Source organism: Pogoniulus pusillus, chromosome 16 (genome assembly GCF_015220805.1).
Source record: "Pogoniulus pusillus isolate bPogPus1 chromosome 16, bPogPus1.pri, whole genome shotgun sequence".
NCBI lineage: Eukaryota > Metazoa > Chordata > Aves > Piciformes > Lybiidae > Pogoniulus > Pogoniulus pusillus.
The window spans coordinates 25,338,515-25,353,960 of record NC_087279.1 but is presented as its reverse complement, the minus strand read 5'-3'; the positions used below and the strand labels follow the sequence as shown (position 1 = coordinate 25,353,960).

The following is a 15,446-nucleotide window of genomic DNA, read 5'->3' as shown; positions in this document are numbered from 1 at the left end:
TCCTGCCTGTTTGGCCATGACAACCCCAAGCAGCACTACAGGCTGGGGACAGAGTGGCTGAGAGCAGCCAGGAAGAAAGGGACTTGGGGATACTGGTAGAGAGTAACTGAAGATGAGTGAGCAGTGTACCCAGGTGGGCAGGAGAGCCAATGGCATCCTGGCCTGGATCAGAAATGGTGTGGCTAGTAGGATGAGGGAGGTTATTCTTACCCTGTACTCAACACTGGTGTAGTGGAGGGCCACATAGGCCCAAATAGGCTTATATGCTTGTCTGGACATGTTTCTCTGCCCAAGCCAGAGGTAAACACGTTGAACGGACAAAGGGGCGCAGGGCGCCCGGTGCTGCAGAGTCTGGCCAGCCCTGGTTATACAGTGTGGGTGTAAACAGGTTGCGTAAGCCCAGGCGCTTAGCGTGTGCCCCACTTATGGTCTTCCCATATTTGGGGGTACCAGACTTATGGACCTTTCCTAATTTGGTGTGTTTTGGCCTGCTGCCAGATGCTTATTGGACAATATTGTGGCCAAAGGACCATCCATCTTGGCCCACCTCTGATAAATAGGGCGAGTCAGGTAAACAAAGTGCCTCCTGCCACCTCCTCCGCTCACCTCTCCCAGCCTGCTGCCTGGGGCCACTACCTCTATCTGCTATCCATGACTCTTTGTTCCTCGGCACTCTGCACCGATCCAGCGGGTGACCGACCGAGGCGTTCCCGGCTGCCGCTCCAGCCCGCCACATCAGCCCGGCCGTGCCTGTGGAACCACCTCAGACAGCGCGCCCCAAAATCCAAATTGAACTATCAGCGCCACGAGAATCAACTGCGTGGCTTTCAATGCGTATCTTTTGGGACCACAGGTACTGAGACTTCCCATTAGTGAGTATTTGAACTCTCCTGATTTGAGTTGCTAAGGAATTTCACTGACTTTACCAGCGGCACTTTATGCCACAAGACTCTCTGACCAGAACCTTTCCCAACCTCTACCAAATTGCTTAAATCGGCTGTAAATAGACATTCTGTAAGATAGTTTCACTGACCGTGTACAAAGAATTTGTGTGGGTTGGCTGTACAGAAGTTTGGGGGAAATTCTCTGTGTATATATTATTACATTATTTTAAAACTTTCAAATCAGCCTCAAATCTCACCCCAAACACAGAGTAAAACCCCTCTAAAACAACTGCTCAAGCCACACCTTGAGTACTGGGCCCCTCAATTCAAGAGAGGTGTTGAGGTGCTAGAAGGTGTCCAGAGAAGGGCAATAAAACTGGTGAGGGACCTGGAACACAAACCCTGTGAGGAGAGGCTGAAGGAGCTGGGGTTGTTTAGCCTGCAGAAGAGGAGGCTCTGGGCAGACCTCATTGCTGTCTACAGTGACTTGAAGGGAGGTTGTAGCCAGATGGGGTTGGGCTCTTCTCCCAAACAACAACCCCAAGCAGCACTACAGGCTGGAGACAGAGTGGCTGAGAACAGCCAGGCAGAAAGGCACCTGGGGGTGCTGGCAGAGAGGAGCTGAAGATGAGCCAGCAGTGTGCCCATGTGGGCAGCAGAGCCAATGGCATCCTGGGCTGGATCAGGAGCAGTGTGGGCAGCAGGACAAGGGAGGTTCTTCTGCCCCTGTGCTCAGCACTGCTCAGGCCACACCTTGAGTGCTGTGTCCAGTTCTGGGCTCCTCAATTCAAGAGAGATGTTGAGGTGCTGGAAGGTGTCCAGAAAAGGGCAGCAAGGCTGGGGAGGGGCCTGGAGCAGAGCCCTGTGAGGAGAGGCTGAGGGAGCTGGGGGTGTTCAGCCTGCAGCACAGGAGGCTCAGGGCAGAGCTCATTGCTGTCTGCAGCTACCTGAATGGAGGCTGTAGCCAGGTGGGGTTGGTCTCTTCTGCCAGGCAAGCAGCACCAGAACAAGAGGACACAGTCTTAAGTTGTGCCAGGGGAGGTCTAGGCTGGATGTTGTTAGGAAGTTGTTGTCAGAGAGAGTAATTGGGCTGCCCAGGGAGGTGGTGGAGTCGCCGTGCATGGAGGTGTTGAAGCCAAGCCTGGCTGGGGCACTTAGTGCCATGGTCTGGTTGACTGGATGGGACTGGGTGCTAGGTTGGACTGGGTGAGCATGGAGGTCTCTTCCAACCTGGTTAATTCTATGATTCTGTGGTCTAGATGACTGCATAGAGCTGGGTGCTAGGTTGGACTGGATGATCTTCTGGAGGTCTCTTCCAACCTGGCTGACTCAATGAATTACTTTTTTGTAAAACAGCTACTTGCATAAGGACTAATGAAGTGCAAGTAGCTGTGTTAATGGCTTTGTGATGTACCTCACCTGTTCACATCAAATACAGTGTGAGGCAGTTCTGCATGAGTTTTTCTCTAATCTCTGCTTCATTGAATTTTTGAAAACATGGATAAAAATGATGAATTTTGGCCATATATTGCGGGGCTTTGTTATCTAGACTTGATCTGTCTAGACTTGATTATTTGGCCTTTTGTTGTGGAGGCAGGGAATTAACATGCCTGGGTCAGGAATATATATAAAAATAGAATTATTTTATTTTCCTGAAACCCACCCCCAGAACTATATACAGGAATTGATTTAGTTCAATTAGCAGACTCAGTTTGATTGAGAAGATCTTACAAATTGTACTATAGATGAATTTGTTTGTTTTATAGGTCAGGAGATGGAATAGGCTAAGCTGCAAACACAGCTTTCCCAGTGTCAGTCAGGCTGAGCAGAAAGTTATACTGCTCACAGTTGAGCCAGGCTGGCTGAAAGGGCGGCCCAGATGTGTGTCAGCTCTCTCCCTTTCAAAGGACATCCGAGGCTCCTTATGCCTGTTAAGCTTGCACAAAAGGGTGCTTATGGTGGGGAGCTGTCCTAAGCAGGGACAGTCCTGTCCTGCAGGAGCTTGTCCTTCTCAGCGCCAGGAGACTCTCTGCAAGAACTGCCCTGGCCGGGGAGAGCCCCAAGGCAGGAAGCACCCCAATATTTGTACCTTTCCTAGACAAAGTGTCAAGTTACCACTTCCAGGTGCAAAGCACACAGCCAAGCAGCAGCGCGATTCCAGCGCGGGCGTCAGCACGGGGCACCCCTCATGCCAGAAGGACCCTTTGCCCCCCCCACCCTGAGGTCTGCAAGGCAAGTGGGGGAAACAGGGTTTTGCATCTTTCCTCTGGCATTTGAACCAGGGAGGGAGAGGACTTTGGGGTACCCAGTGCTCCAGGACACCTTTGGGCAGGTGTTGGTTTCTTTGACACAACACATGAAACTTAACCACGTTAATAATCTTCCTGCTGTACTTGAGCAGAAGAATCCATGCACGTGTGAAAGGGTGCAGGAAGTGGTAAATTGACTCATTGCAATATTGCTGTGGTGTTGTTCCTTCAGCGCGTCATCGACCCATGCCGCTTCCTTTGCTGTCTTTGCGTCACTGCCTGGATGGCTCCTCGCCTTTCCAGAGGACTTGCCGGTAGTTCAAATGAAACCCTGAGACACTCGCTGCTAGGTGTCTGCCAAAACGAACAGCAACCCTTTCATTCTGCTTTTTGCTTTCTGAACACACCTGTCTTGTTCTTAAGCTGTGACAGTGCTTTTTCTTCCACATCAGGTTACTGCTTTGATAATCTCTTGCAAAGAAACCTTTTCACATGCCTGTGTATTGTATTTATAATGCATGAGTAGCCAGAACTTGCTGACACAGTTCAATCTCCCTTTAATTCTCAATCCCAAAGCTTCGTGATGCATTGTTAATGAAATATTTTGGGTTTATCATCTGCCTAGTTGAGAAATCAAGAAATAGTGACTGTAAAGTATTGGAGCATTATGGCTGGAATGTATTGCTTGATGCAACGAGGACCTGTCTCATTGTTCCAGTGCATCTCATTTCTGATCTGCATCGATTTTGTCTGCAGCAGCATCTTGCCTGGAGTTGTGACTTGTAATCATCCTGTCTCTTAAGATAGCTTTGATTATGTATTCAGAGAGGATTTTGTGAGCAATCTGCCTAATTCCATAAGAGTAATCCCAAAGGAAAGGAGTAATACAATAATCACTGTACCATTTAGCATGGCTTTAATTTATTGGGGGTTTTTTGTTTGTTTCTTGGTGCCTTTACTTTTAAAGTACATGTTCTCCTCAATGCAGTTTTAGTAGAGCTGAATTTTTGGGTTTGGAGCAAAGACAAGGTTAACTCTAAAAGAGTACTTTTCTTCATTGATATGAGCAGCAATGAGAACTGCAGGCAGTGAAACAGATTTGAAAGCAAATTTATTTTGGAGTCTTCTTGAAAGTTCTTGGAGATTTAGATGTGCTTCTACTCTGGATCAAAACTGGAGCTGTTCAGAAGTATGAGGGGCAAGATTATTGTGATCCTTTTAGTTGTTTTTTTTCATCCAGACTGTGTTTAATCTGAAGTCAGTCAGCATTCCAGCAAGCACCAGAGGTAGCCTGTTGATTTTTCTGTTAGGTACAATACAGGACTTCTTGCTTGTCTTGAAGCAAAGTTTTGAAACGTTGCCCAGTTGTTTGTGGAAAGAATTAAATTCATAGGCTCAAGTAGAGGGACTAATTCGAAAGAGTTTGCCAGTCTAGAACTGGCAGAGGATAATAAATGAGTGTATCTGCCCACTGCAGACACTGAAGGCAAACAACAAAGTGAAACTTTGATAATGCATTCAGTATTATCTGCTGTTATTCAAGAAGCATTCAGTCAACCTCATGGATTATGAAGCTAAATTGTTTACCCTGCTTTCCCACCTTTCTTTTCATCGCACAAGGAGAACTAGTTTGCAGTACTGTACGTGAGTTACAGGTATCCAAACAAACATTTGGTTTTTTTCAGTTCCTCTATTGGACTTCTGGAGTGACCTTGTATTAAGTCTGTAAGAAACTTGGGGATTTGTGCGTTTGAGGATTAACCGTAGTGAAGAAGCATTTAGGAAGAGGTGGAGTCATGCTGCTCTAGTCTAGGTCCTGGCCTTAAGTGTGTGTGTTGTGCAGTTTTGCTGGCTTTGGTTGTTTTTTCTTTTTGTCTGTCGAAGATGTTACTTGTGCAATGTGCCTGCATGTAGATGTTGTTCCATTTGGATGGAATGAGCTTGTAAAGATCTCACAGATTTGCTTTTCCCCTTGCAGTAGAGTGAAAAAATCATACAAATGCTGCCATTATAATATTCAAACCCAGCAGATTACATTTCTGGTCTCTTTTAATTAATGACACTCCTACAAAGAATTTCATCTTTTGACAAAAACATGGCTTGCTCTGTCTTCATATTGACTCCTAATTGTTGCATTTCAGGAGACTAAAAATAAGGCTTTACTGGAAGTGTAGCCGTGGAGTCATTCAGACCTAAGCATCTATTGATCTGGGAAAGAAACTGTTCTTGCAAATAATTTAAGCCTGTGAAATTAAATAAAGTCTATTAAAAAAATATCTCTGAAAGTCAGCCTGTATGTTTTGAAAATAAGGCAGGATTTCACAGAGTCACAGAGTTAACCAGGCTGGAAGAGACCTTCAAGATCATCAAGTCCAACCTATCACCTGACCCTTCTAATTAAGTAAACCATAGCACTAAGTGCCTCATCCAGCCTCCTTTTAAACAATTCCAGGGATGGTGACTCCACCACCTCCCCGGGCAGCCCATTCCAATGCCAATCACTCTTTTTGTGAAGAACTTCCTCCTAACATCCAGCCTAGACCTGCCCTGGCACAACTTGAGACTGTGTCCCCTTGTTCTGTCACTTGGTGCCCGGGAGAAGAGACCAACCCCACCTGGCTGCAACCTCCTTTCAGGTAGCTCTAGAGAGCAATAAGCAGCTCATTCCAATGACGTCTTTGCACAGCTTAAGAGTCACCTTATTTATACAGCATTGGTCTTAACTTTTACCATTTGGCTTTTAACATTTTGCCCACTCATGCAGGCATTTTCCAATTAATAGAAGGGCTGGCATTCTAGCACTGAGTACAGATGGGGAAGCCTGCAATTAATAGATAACCTGAAACAATAGTTCTAATAGCCCATGATTGAGCCTATTTAATATTGTAAGGAGATTTTCTCACATAAAACAAAGCAGCAGTGAATGTGTGTGAGGTTGCCAGCCTGCACTGGGCTATGCCGTTGTCTGCACTGAAAGGAGCTGCACATCTGTAGATAGTTGATAATTCCAGATAATTATTCATTTGTGTGTTACCCACTATTGCATAATAAGCGAGGGGTGCAAGTTTGGGGTTTTATTTTGTCTGAATTACACAGGGAAATGATTAATTAGAGAGCTGTATCTCGTGTCAAGTTGTGAATAAATATGTTTAGCATTCATATGGTTGTTTACAAACAGGAAGCCCACACCACTTGCCAACAGTTTGATTAGAAAAAATGAAAAATATCATTTGGTTCATCACTAATTCTCTGTAGGAGAGATCTTTACAATTGTGTGTTTTGGCATGTCGTAATTAAATTCTTTTACAATGTTTTAATTAGGCAGAAATAAACCAGAATCCTCTCATTTGCTGTTTGTAAATGGTCTAAGGTGTCATGCAGGTGAGAGCTGTTGAGAGTGCTGCAGATATCTTGGCTCAGGTTGGGTTTTTTTTAGTGTGTGTCTACATTTAATTGATAGATGGTCTTGTCAAATCAGGTAATCAGTTCTTCAGCTGTGTCAGTGTCCTAAAGACCAAGTAAGGTGGAGTACTTTGAAGAGACATCTCATGGAAATGTGAGGTTTTCTGCTTGAAAAATAAAGGACCAGGAGCTCCTTGCAAATGTGTTCAGTTTGTCCATCATCTTATTTTTGCAAGCAACGCTGAGAATCACTGAGTTCCCACGCCTGCCAAACGATGTGGATAAAGTCTTTTGGGCATACTTCCATGTGTCATCTGCTTGCTTACTAGAGCTATAACCTGCCCTTGTTTAGGGCCAGCACTGGTGAGACTCCAGCGCTGTGCGCCGCTGTGCCGGGTGGCTGCAAGTGCCTGCCTTCATTTAAAGTGCTTTCCTGTGAAGTGAATTGTGGCACGAAAATGGCAGCTACAGTGAATTGAAAGGCAACAGCTGGAAGCAGATGTGGCTTTGCTTTCAGGGCCAGTGTATTATTGCCCAGTGCAACTAGTGTCATTTTGCAGCTGCTGAATTGGGTTAATTGCTGTTGCAGTACAGGGTGGTTACTGGTGTTGCTGCTGGTAGTGTCTCTCCGTTTGTACTGGCTCTTGATGGACCAGGGCTTCATATGTGCAGCATAAAATCCAAGTCTGATTCAAAGACCTGACAGTCCCAGGATATGACTTACATTTACAGCCGTGTTATATTAGGTGAAGAGGCAGAGTCTTGCTCCTCTCTCCTTCCATTTATGCTTTAACTGTATTAATGCCATTAGAGGAACCTGTGCCCTGAGCAGAAATGGAAGGAGAGACCTACTTCCAGTAGAGTCCAAGACAGAAGATGGAGAGCTACAGCACAGGGATTTCAGGTTGCCAAGAGTCTTACCTTTGCCAGCCCATGAGGTTTTTGGAAGGTGGTAGGTTTTGGAAGTCATGACTAAAAAGTGTCAGAGGAGTGGCAAGGGAGAATCTTAATAGACAGCTTTGTTCAGATGTGAGAGAGTGCATTAGGATGAGTGCTTAACTCCAGCTGATGGCTGCCATCAACTGGCAGGACAAAAGCTAGTCAGGAACCTTTCCCGCTGGTGCTTGAAAGGAGAGGATGGGAATGAGATTATGATGGGCCATTAAAGGCCTTGAAAGTGAAGGGAAGGCTTTCCTGATTAATCAGCACTACTATGGCAGACTGCGGCTCAGCGTGAAACAGCCACTTGGAAACGTTTTTATGTAATCTCTCTTTCAAATTCTCTTTAGCTACTACTGTGCTTAAGCACTTAAAGAGTAATTAACAAAACCTACATGCAATACGTGCATTAGGCTGTTTCTTCTTGCATTAATTTTCTTTCCTATAAGTATTTGCATTGTTTTCTTTTGAAATACTGACTTTGAACTGACTTTCCTAGCTTAGCACAGATCCTGATCACTCCTTGGTGGGGTGTGTGTACAGGAGAACAAGGTGTGGTTCTCAAGTGATGAACTAGATTCTGACAACAGAAACTTTTCTTTCTGTGGATCATTTATCAGTGAAATCAAAAAACCAAACCAAAACAAAGAAAGGTATCGGACACTGCTGGATTTATCTGTTTGCTTTTCATTCCATATTACAGTTGAGTTTTGCAGTATGGAAATGGATCTTGTTTGGGAGTTGGCTTTTTACTTGTCTCTTTGGATTCTTATACCAAGGAACTACTGTGGCATTGCAAATATAATGCAGTATTGATCCCTGCAAAAAGCCCAAATTTAGAAAAAGCCTTCTGCTGGAGCCAAGTGACAGCTTTTGACTGTTGATAGATGGTTGGGTTTGTAAGTGAGTGTTTGCTGGCTATTTGTTTATTTTCCCCATGCTTAGTTTCAGCTATTAAGGCTGCATACATCTGAGGCTCATTCTGACATTTGTTGCAATTTTATGTGGGAGTTCTACATCCTCATAAGCTTTTGCTAATTCCCATTTTTTCATATATATTTTTTCCTTGACCATACTGCAGAATGACTTGTGAAGCAAAGGAATACAGCAAGGGAATACAGCTAACAGGGAGGGACACCTGTAGTTCCATGTGTTGTTCTCTACATATCTGGGTTGAGACATAAGCAGCAGGCTGTGATGTACATGCTTCACCTACTTACTTCACTGTGTATGTTTCCCCATGACTACCTCGAACATCTCACCTTGATTAATCTGGAGTTCAGTTCCTTTATGTTGGCTTATCTGTGATTGTTTTATGCTTACTCCATCTGTTTCTCAATGTAGCTCTGTAACTTCTTTCACAGTTCCTATTTGCTGGTTAAATCACTTTTGGGGTTGTGGTTAAAACAGTCAGCTCTAGTCTTATTACAAGATTGTGCTAGGTTGAGGCTAATTGGAATATTTTAATGAAGAAAAAATAGATTATAGGCTGAGAAGAGGAAATAATGGTGATGTCTACTTCACTCACAGGCTTGCTGAGGTGTATAAAAGCACAAACACAAACAGAGATAAGGCAGTGAGTGTCTGTCTGTCAGAGTTGGTGTCTGTGTTTTCTCTCTGGGCTTCTGCTGTTCTGCTTGGATCTGTGTAACCCAGCTAATCCTGCTTCTAATTCCCCTTGCTGATCCTCTAAACTCACCTTGCATGTAAGGCAGACTCTGGGATAATGTAGAGGGGTGGAAGGAAGGTGGAAGGGTGTTTGGGAACCCCTCCTGGGGACTCTGATTTCTGGGAGGGCTGTTGTGTTTCTGTATTACCTTTAACTTGTGTATTTCTGTCTACAGCTGTAAATATTGTAACTATCTGCTTCCATATTGTGCTAAGCTGTGAATAGAAAGCTTCCTTCCTTAACTTCCAGCCTTCTGAGTCTAGTCTGGGTGATTTCATTGTGTGTGGGGGTGGGGAACACCCAAACCATCACAAAGATGCTTTGATAACTTTGTGAAAAGTGGCTGGTAGACCGGTATCAAATAATCTGAAGGCAAGATTGCCTTTTTTAGTGTGGAAAATAGAGGGAAATGAAGATCAGAGGTTAAATTACTAGAAGGAATAAAGTGACATCATTAATTTCTACTTGTCAGAGTCAGGCCAAATTTTTTCCTCTTTGTTATGAACAAAATATGTTAAGTTACATCTCATGACTCTGCAAGTAGCACAACAATCGCAAAGTTTGTACTTTGTCAACTCCTGAGTCATCTGCTTTTTGCAGTAATACAGTTCTTAGCATCCTATTTGTGGGGATGTTATTCCTGATCATTAATTTTTAAACTGTCCCTCTCTTTTAGTTTAAATTACTTTAGATAAGCCTTGCGGAAGGTGAATATTGTTGTCTGTCTGCCAGTAGTCTGTCCTGAGCTGAATATCTTTAATATATAATGCCTGGGGTAGCCAGTGTCTGGAAGGGACTTTTCTGGAACAAATCTTCTCACTCAATAGCACCTGATGGTAGCCTTCTGCTGCTGCAGTCTGGGAGCAAGTTGGGGCTGATGGGCAGTAATCTGCCCCAGTTCTCCTTTTGTGGCTCAAGAAGTGTTACAGACTGAATTTAGCAAGGTGGGAAGAAAATGTTCTAAGTCTGCTTATGCTGCCTTCCATCCAGGGCTTCGGTATGTCCCAGGGAGCTAATTCTAGTTGAACACCAGTTGCTTAATGAGGCAAGAGGAAGAGGGTTTATGTGGGTTGTTGTTAAACTTGGTCCTTATGTGGGCAATGTCATAGGCATAAATTTCATTTCCTTTTCTTCTGGTTGGACTCCTGTCTTTGGAAGGATAGGAAAGAGTAAGGAATTAATTGTATTGAAGTGAAAGATTACTCTTTCTGATCACTTGTCCAGTGCCACACACTTGAGTGTGAAGCGGTAACTGCTAAGTTTGGACAGCATTGTAATCACTGATAAAAGAATGCACAGCTCAAGCATTAACTGTTTTGTGAACAGAAAAGGTACAGAGTTGTTCAAGAAGGGCAGTGGCATCCTGGCTTGTATCAAAAATGCTGTGGCCAGCAGGAGCAGGGAGGTGATTGTCCCCTTGGACTCAGCTCTTGTGAGGCCATACCTCCAGTGTTGGGTTCAGTTTTGGGCACTGCAATACAAGAGAGATGTGGAGGTGCTGGGGAAGGGCTTGGAGAGTAAATCTGATGAGGAGTGACTGAGGGAGCTGGGGATGGTTAGTGTGAAACAGAGGAGGCTGAGGGCAGACCTCACTGCTGTCTACAGCTACCTGAAGGAACATTGTGGAGAGGCTGCTGCTGGGCTCTTCTCACAGGTAATTGGATACAGAAGAAGGGGGAATGGCCTCAAGCTGAGCCTGGGGAAGTTTAGATCAGGAAAAAGTTTTTCATGGAGAGAGTGGTCAGGGACTGGAGTGAGCTGCCAGGGAGATGGTGGAGTCACCCACCCTGGATGTGTTTAAGGGTCATTTGGATGTGATGCTTAGGGATGTGGTTTAGGGTGAGTCTCGTAGAGCAGGGATATAGGTTGGAGCTGGTGATGCTGAGGGGCTTTGCCAATGTTTCTGTGATTCTGTAACACAGAAATTATAGATAGATGTTTTCTTTTTATGGAAGAATGTAACTGCCTGGAGTAAGATTTGGATGTGTCTTGATCTGATCTTTTTTCTCTAGTAGCAGCCAAAGGTAGGTTCCTAGAGAAGAACACAAGAGGACAAGCATGTGAGGGTTCTTTAGTGGTCTGTTCTCCCTGCTTTCTAGTGCGATTTCACATCCTCGTATTGGTGGTGACTTTCTTTGTATGAATTTGCTACTCTCTATTCTGAACTTTTGTAGGCAAGCTTTGGACATAAGCAGTGGCAATGAGCTCACATAATGACTGTATGCTGTATTTAAAAACAACAGCAAAAGGACCTTGTTTGTGTTTTCCCATCTCTGGCACAGTGGGAACTAAAGGCTAAGAATTAAAATTACCCATAGAAAGGTGCAAGAGGATTGCATCCTAGTCCCTTTCATCTTCCTATACACAAAGCTTGTGCAGCATCTTTGTCACTCTTCTTCATCCTTTCATCAGTTCTACTATTTCTGTGTTAATAGTTAATAGCTGATCTTTCTGTGGCAGTAATTTGGAACCTAATGAGCACAGTAATTCACATTTCTGATGACTCCAGCCTTACCATAAAAGAACAAGTTTTAATTATTTGGAGATTTTAGACATATAGATGCAGTTCAGTACCCATGACAATGCATTTTTATACTTTAATTAAGCTTCTGGAAGTACAGAATTCCTTCTTTAAAGTTTCCGTTGTCTCAGTAAGAAAAAGCAGCATGACCTAGATGGAAGCTTCTGTAGCATTTCATTTTCTTCTGCATTGGGGATCCGTCAGATGTTTCTCAGGTGACAAAATAAGGAGATCCCAAGTCACTCTAGAGCACAAGAGAAACTGTTCTTCGTCTCTTTTTCTTCCTTGTAACGGATATGATCACTTTCTCTTTTGATACTCTAGGTAAATACAGTCTTTATATTTCTAAGGTGATCACTTAAGAGGGAATAAGGACAGGTTTTGGTGACTCTTGGTTTCAAGAAATAAATCCCTTGCCATGATGGTTTGAAAAGTGGTGATTGGGCCTGTCCCTTACCCGAAACAAGTTGTAGAGCTGAACACATAATGATGGGAGAAAGAAATGACAGGTGGCTGTGCTGCTGTGAAGTCTTGTGGTGTCAGTCATGCAGCATGTGCAGTACCTTAAAATTCCTGTGCCTTCTGTAAACAGTAAACGTGAAGTGAGTTCCCAGCGTTCAGTGTCGGGGGAAACTCCGAGGCTGTTGTAACAGTGAAGATTTCTGTCTCCTTGTTCTCCTGAGCAGAATGCAAAGTTGTGCTGATCATCTTGCTCTTTTTTAAATGATTTTTCTCTTGCTGAGAATTAGCAATAGTCATCAGACTCTTTGCTTCCTAACTTTGTAAACATGTATGTGTCCTTTAGGATTTCAGTTTTAATTTTGTGGAAACCATTTCTGATGTTTCATTTGCATATAATTTGCAAGGTTGTGTTACTTTTTTGGCTGATGGATTTTCTGAGGGTCTTCTTTTGCTCTTAATGTAAGAAACATGTAAGCATCAAGCAAAAAAAAAAAAGTTAATTTTTCACTCTAGATGTTTCTGGCCTCAATTCTTCCAATGCAGACCAAGAGATCTGCCAGACCTGGAAGGGACTTGACAGAATTTGTTTTGTGTTAGTCATTGTTTTAAAGTAACCACTGCCAAATGCTTTAGAGAAAAGTCTAGTAACGTTGCTATGAATGAACGTCATCCTGCAGGACATACTACATTTTACTGTTTCCAGACGGTGGATGACAGATGTTTGAGAGCACAAGCATGAAGTGTGGATGCCTGACAGCCCTGGGGGCATTCTCATCAGCCAGAGGAGTCCCTTCTTTTGGAGAGTGGCTGCATTCACACAGATCTGCTGTCTCCACAGATCACTCCAGTTAGGCAGACTGCTTTGATAGGATCCCACGTGCCATTTGATGGCCATGTAGGTATCAGAGATAAAGTAACTCCAGAAAGAAAACCAAAAATTGATGTTTTAAAATAGTGTTAAAGTAACATGTTGAAATGTTGTTGAAATTTGTTTTCAGGTTTCACCAGTGCTCTGCAAATGTTATTTGCATCAGGATCTCAGATCTAAGTGTGGGTTTTGTTTTTGATTGATTTTTTTTTGTTAAGCTGTTTGGTTTTTTTAATTCCTTGACTTACGAACTCCACGTTTACAGTAAGGCACATTCTGGCTGGCCTTAGATCATAGTCAAGCCCAATGACCAACAAGAAGAGAAAAAGCAAATTTGTTTCCAAAATTATACTACATTTTTAACTCTCTGTTGAAATAAACATGAAGACTTGAACCAGTCATCAGATTTCCAGTTCTATTTAGTCCGGCCCTTGTGTGGAGGTTTGTGTTTCAATCAGTTAATAGTATGGCTTTTGGTAATTTGCCAGGTGGCTGTAGCACACTGCTGTGCACTGACCACTTGCTGTTGGAATGGTTCCCCTGACAGCCACCCATGCTGCACTGGCTCAGCTTTAAGCATATATCCAGCTTCCTTAAATCTCAGCTATTGAAATGCTAGAACAAATTTATGTACTTTTATTCTTTGTGTTTGCAATCTGATTGGAAGAGTTATTGCCATGGGAGGCCTAAATGGGCCAAAGTAATTTATACATGTTCTGACTTGCCCAGACATGTTTTTCTGCTCTCCCTCCTTCTGCTATGAGGAGAAGCAATAGCAGGAAAGAGGACAAAGAACCTGGAGCCACTGATTCTAAGGAACCTGGCTTGCCCGGACTTGTTTTCCTCCTGTTTACATCCTGTGGTAAACCAGATACACACACTTGGCTTGTGCCTGCCTTGTGCAAGGACTATGCTTTTCCCAAATTTGGGTAAACTAAGCCTATGGCTTCACCTAATAAGGTCAAGCTTGGCTAACGGCCATTCTGAGTGGCTATTCTGTGTCCAAAGGCCCATTAGTCTCAGGCTGTATTGATAAAAAGAGATGAGCAGGTAACAACTTGCTCTGCCATTGTATTCATCCTTACCTGCTCTTGCTCACTGCTATTGCTTTCTGCCCCTGGCAGTGACTCTGCCATTGCCTTCTGCAACATTATGCTAAAGCTATAAGCTAGCTCTGCTGAACTGCCTGGAAACTGCCTGCTTCAAATCTACCAGGAACAGGCTCTAAATGCCTCCACACAATAGGCCTGCATAGCCAGTGTGACATCATGCAAGTCATCCTACCGATGCCTGCCAAGATGAGGAGCCCTGGAAGGAACACACAGATCATCCAGAGAAGTCAGGACCAGGTCAGAGATAGTCTGCCTCCTTTCCCCAGCATCCTCTGAAGCCTGAAAAGAATCAGAAGCCTTAGGAGCTGATAAGACACCAACAGAATTCCCTGAAAGCATTTGGGTACTGCCTGAAGCTGTAGCTAGCCCTGCGAGTTGGGAGATAACGTGTGAATAAACACGTAAGGCCTCTTGTAATTCACCATTGCCTTCTGCCAGAAGCAGAAAGGAGCTCCTTGAGTCCATCTAGTGGGCAAGCAGAGTATTGACCACAAGAACTTTCTCTTCCAGTTCAAGTTCAATTAATGTTTATGTCTTTTTGCTAGTTATTTCTAGATCTCGTTATTCCTTTGTATAATGTTTCCATGACTGTGCTAAGAGCCAGTTATTATTATAATTAGCAGTTGGGAATGGAGAGAGTTCTGAATACCAAAATTAATAAACAATATTAGTTTTGAAAATCATATCTCTCATCAATTAATTGCCCCTCCATTACAGTTATCTTCCCATATTGTCACCAAAATGCAGTTAGCAACTGGTTCTAGCAACTACCAGTTGTGTTTTGTGCTCAGAACTACATTGGAAGCTGTTGTCATGATTCTCAAATACGCTTCAGAAGAGTACTTTGTGGCCTTAACATTTTTTTTTACCTCCTTTGCCTTACACTTGTCCCTCATTAGCATAAATAAGGATTACATTAGGAGGTTGTTGTGCTTCCTATCAGTGGAAAAACATGCTTGCATGGTTGCAGGCACTCACTTGCCTGCTCTGCCTGTATTCTGAAGTAGGATTAGTGAGCACACGCTCCAGTCTGTGTTAACATGGTGTGTATGGTTTCTGGACAGGAGCTGACTGATGCTCTGCCAGATGGTAGCACAGGCATGGGAAGCACTTGGAGATTTGTACCTTCATAAACACATCTAAAGTGCAATCGCATACCAAGGGCTGCACGGGAGCAGTGGCATTGTTGTGCTGAATGTTTGTGCCAAGGCTGGGTGTGCAGAGTACGTGTCCTGCAGAGGAGGAAATGTTCCCAAAACTGGCTTGATGTGAGACGTCTCTCTCTGAAAAATAATGCAGAAATGAAGCTTCCTGAGGCCATGTTGCTGCCTGCTGTGATG

The 15,446-nt window shown here is 43.7% G+C and overlaps 1 protein-coding gene across 3 annotated transcripts in view; it reads left to right on the top strand.

Annotated features, from left to right (window-relative positions):
• Positions 1-15,446, top strand: part of SUCLG2 (succinate-CoA ligase GDP-forming subunit beta) — a 161,666-nt gene that overhangs the window by 124,253 nt on the left and 21,967 nt on the right. Inside the window, exon 10 of one of the 3 annotated variants that reach the window (XM_064157046.1) lies at positions 5,275-5,369. The exons of the other annotated variants lie outside the window; for them this stretch is intronic. Coding sequence (XP_064013116.1) covers positions 5,275-5,307 — 33 coding nt within the window. The 3' untranslated portion in view covers positions 5,308-5,369. Of the gene's footprint in view, positions 1-5,274; positions 5,370-15,446 lie in introns of those variants that run through there. 3 annotated transcript variants of the gene reach the window in all.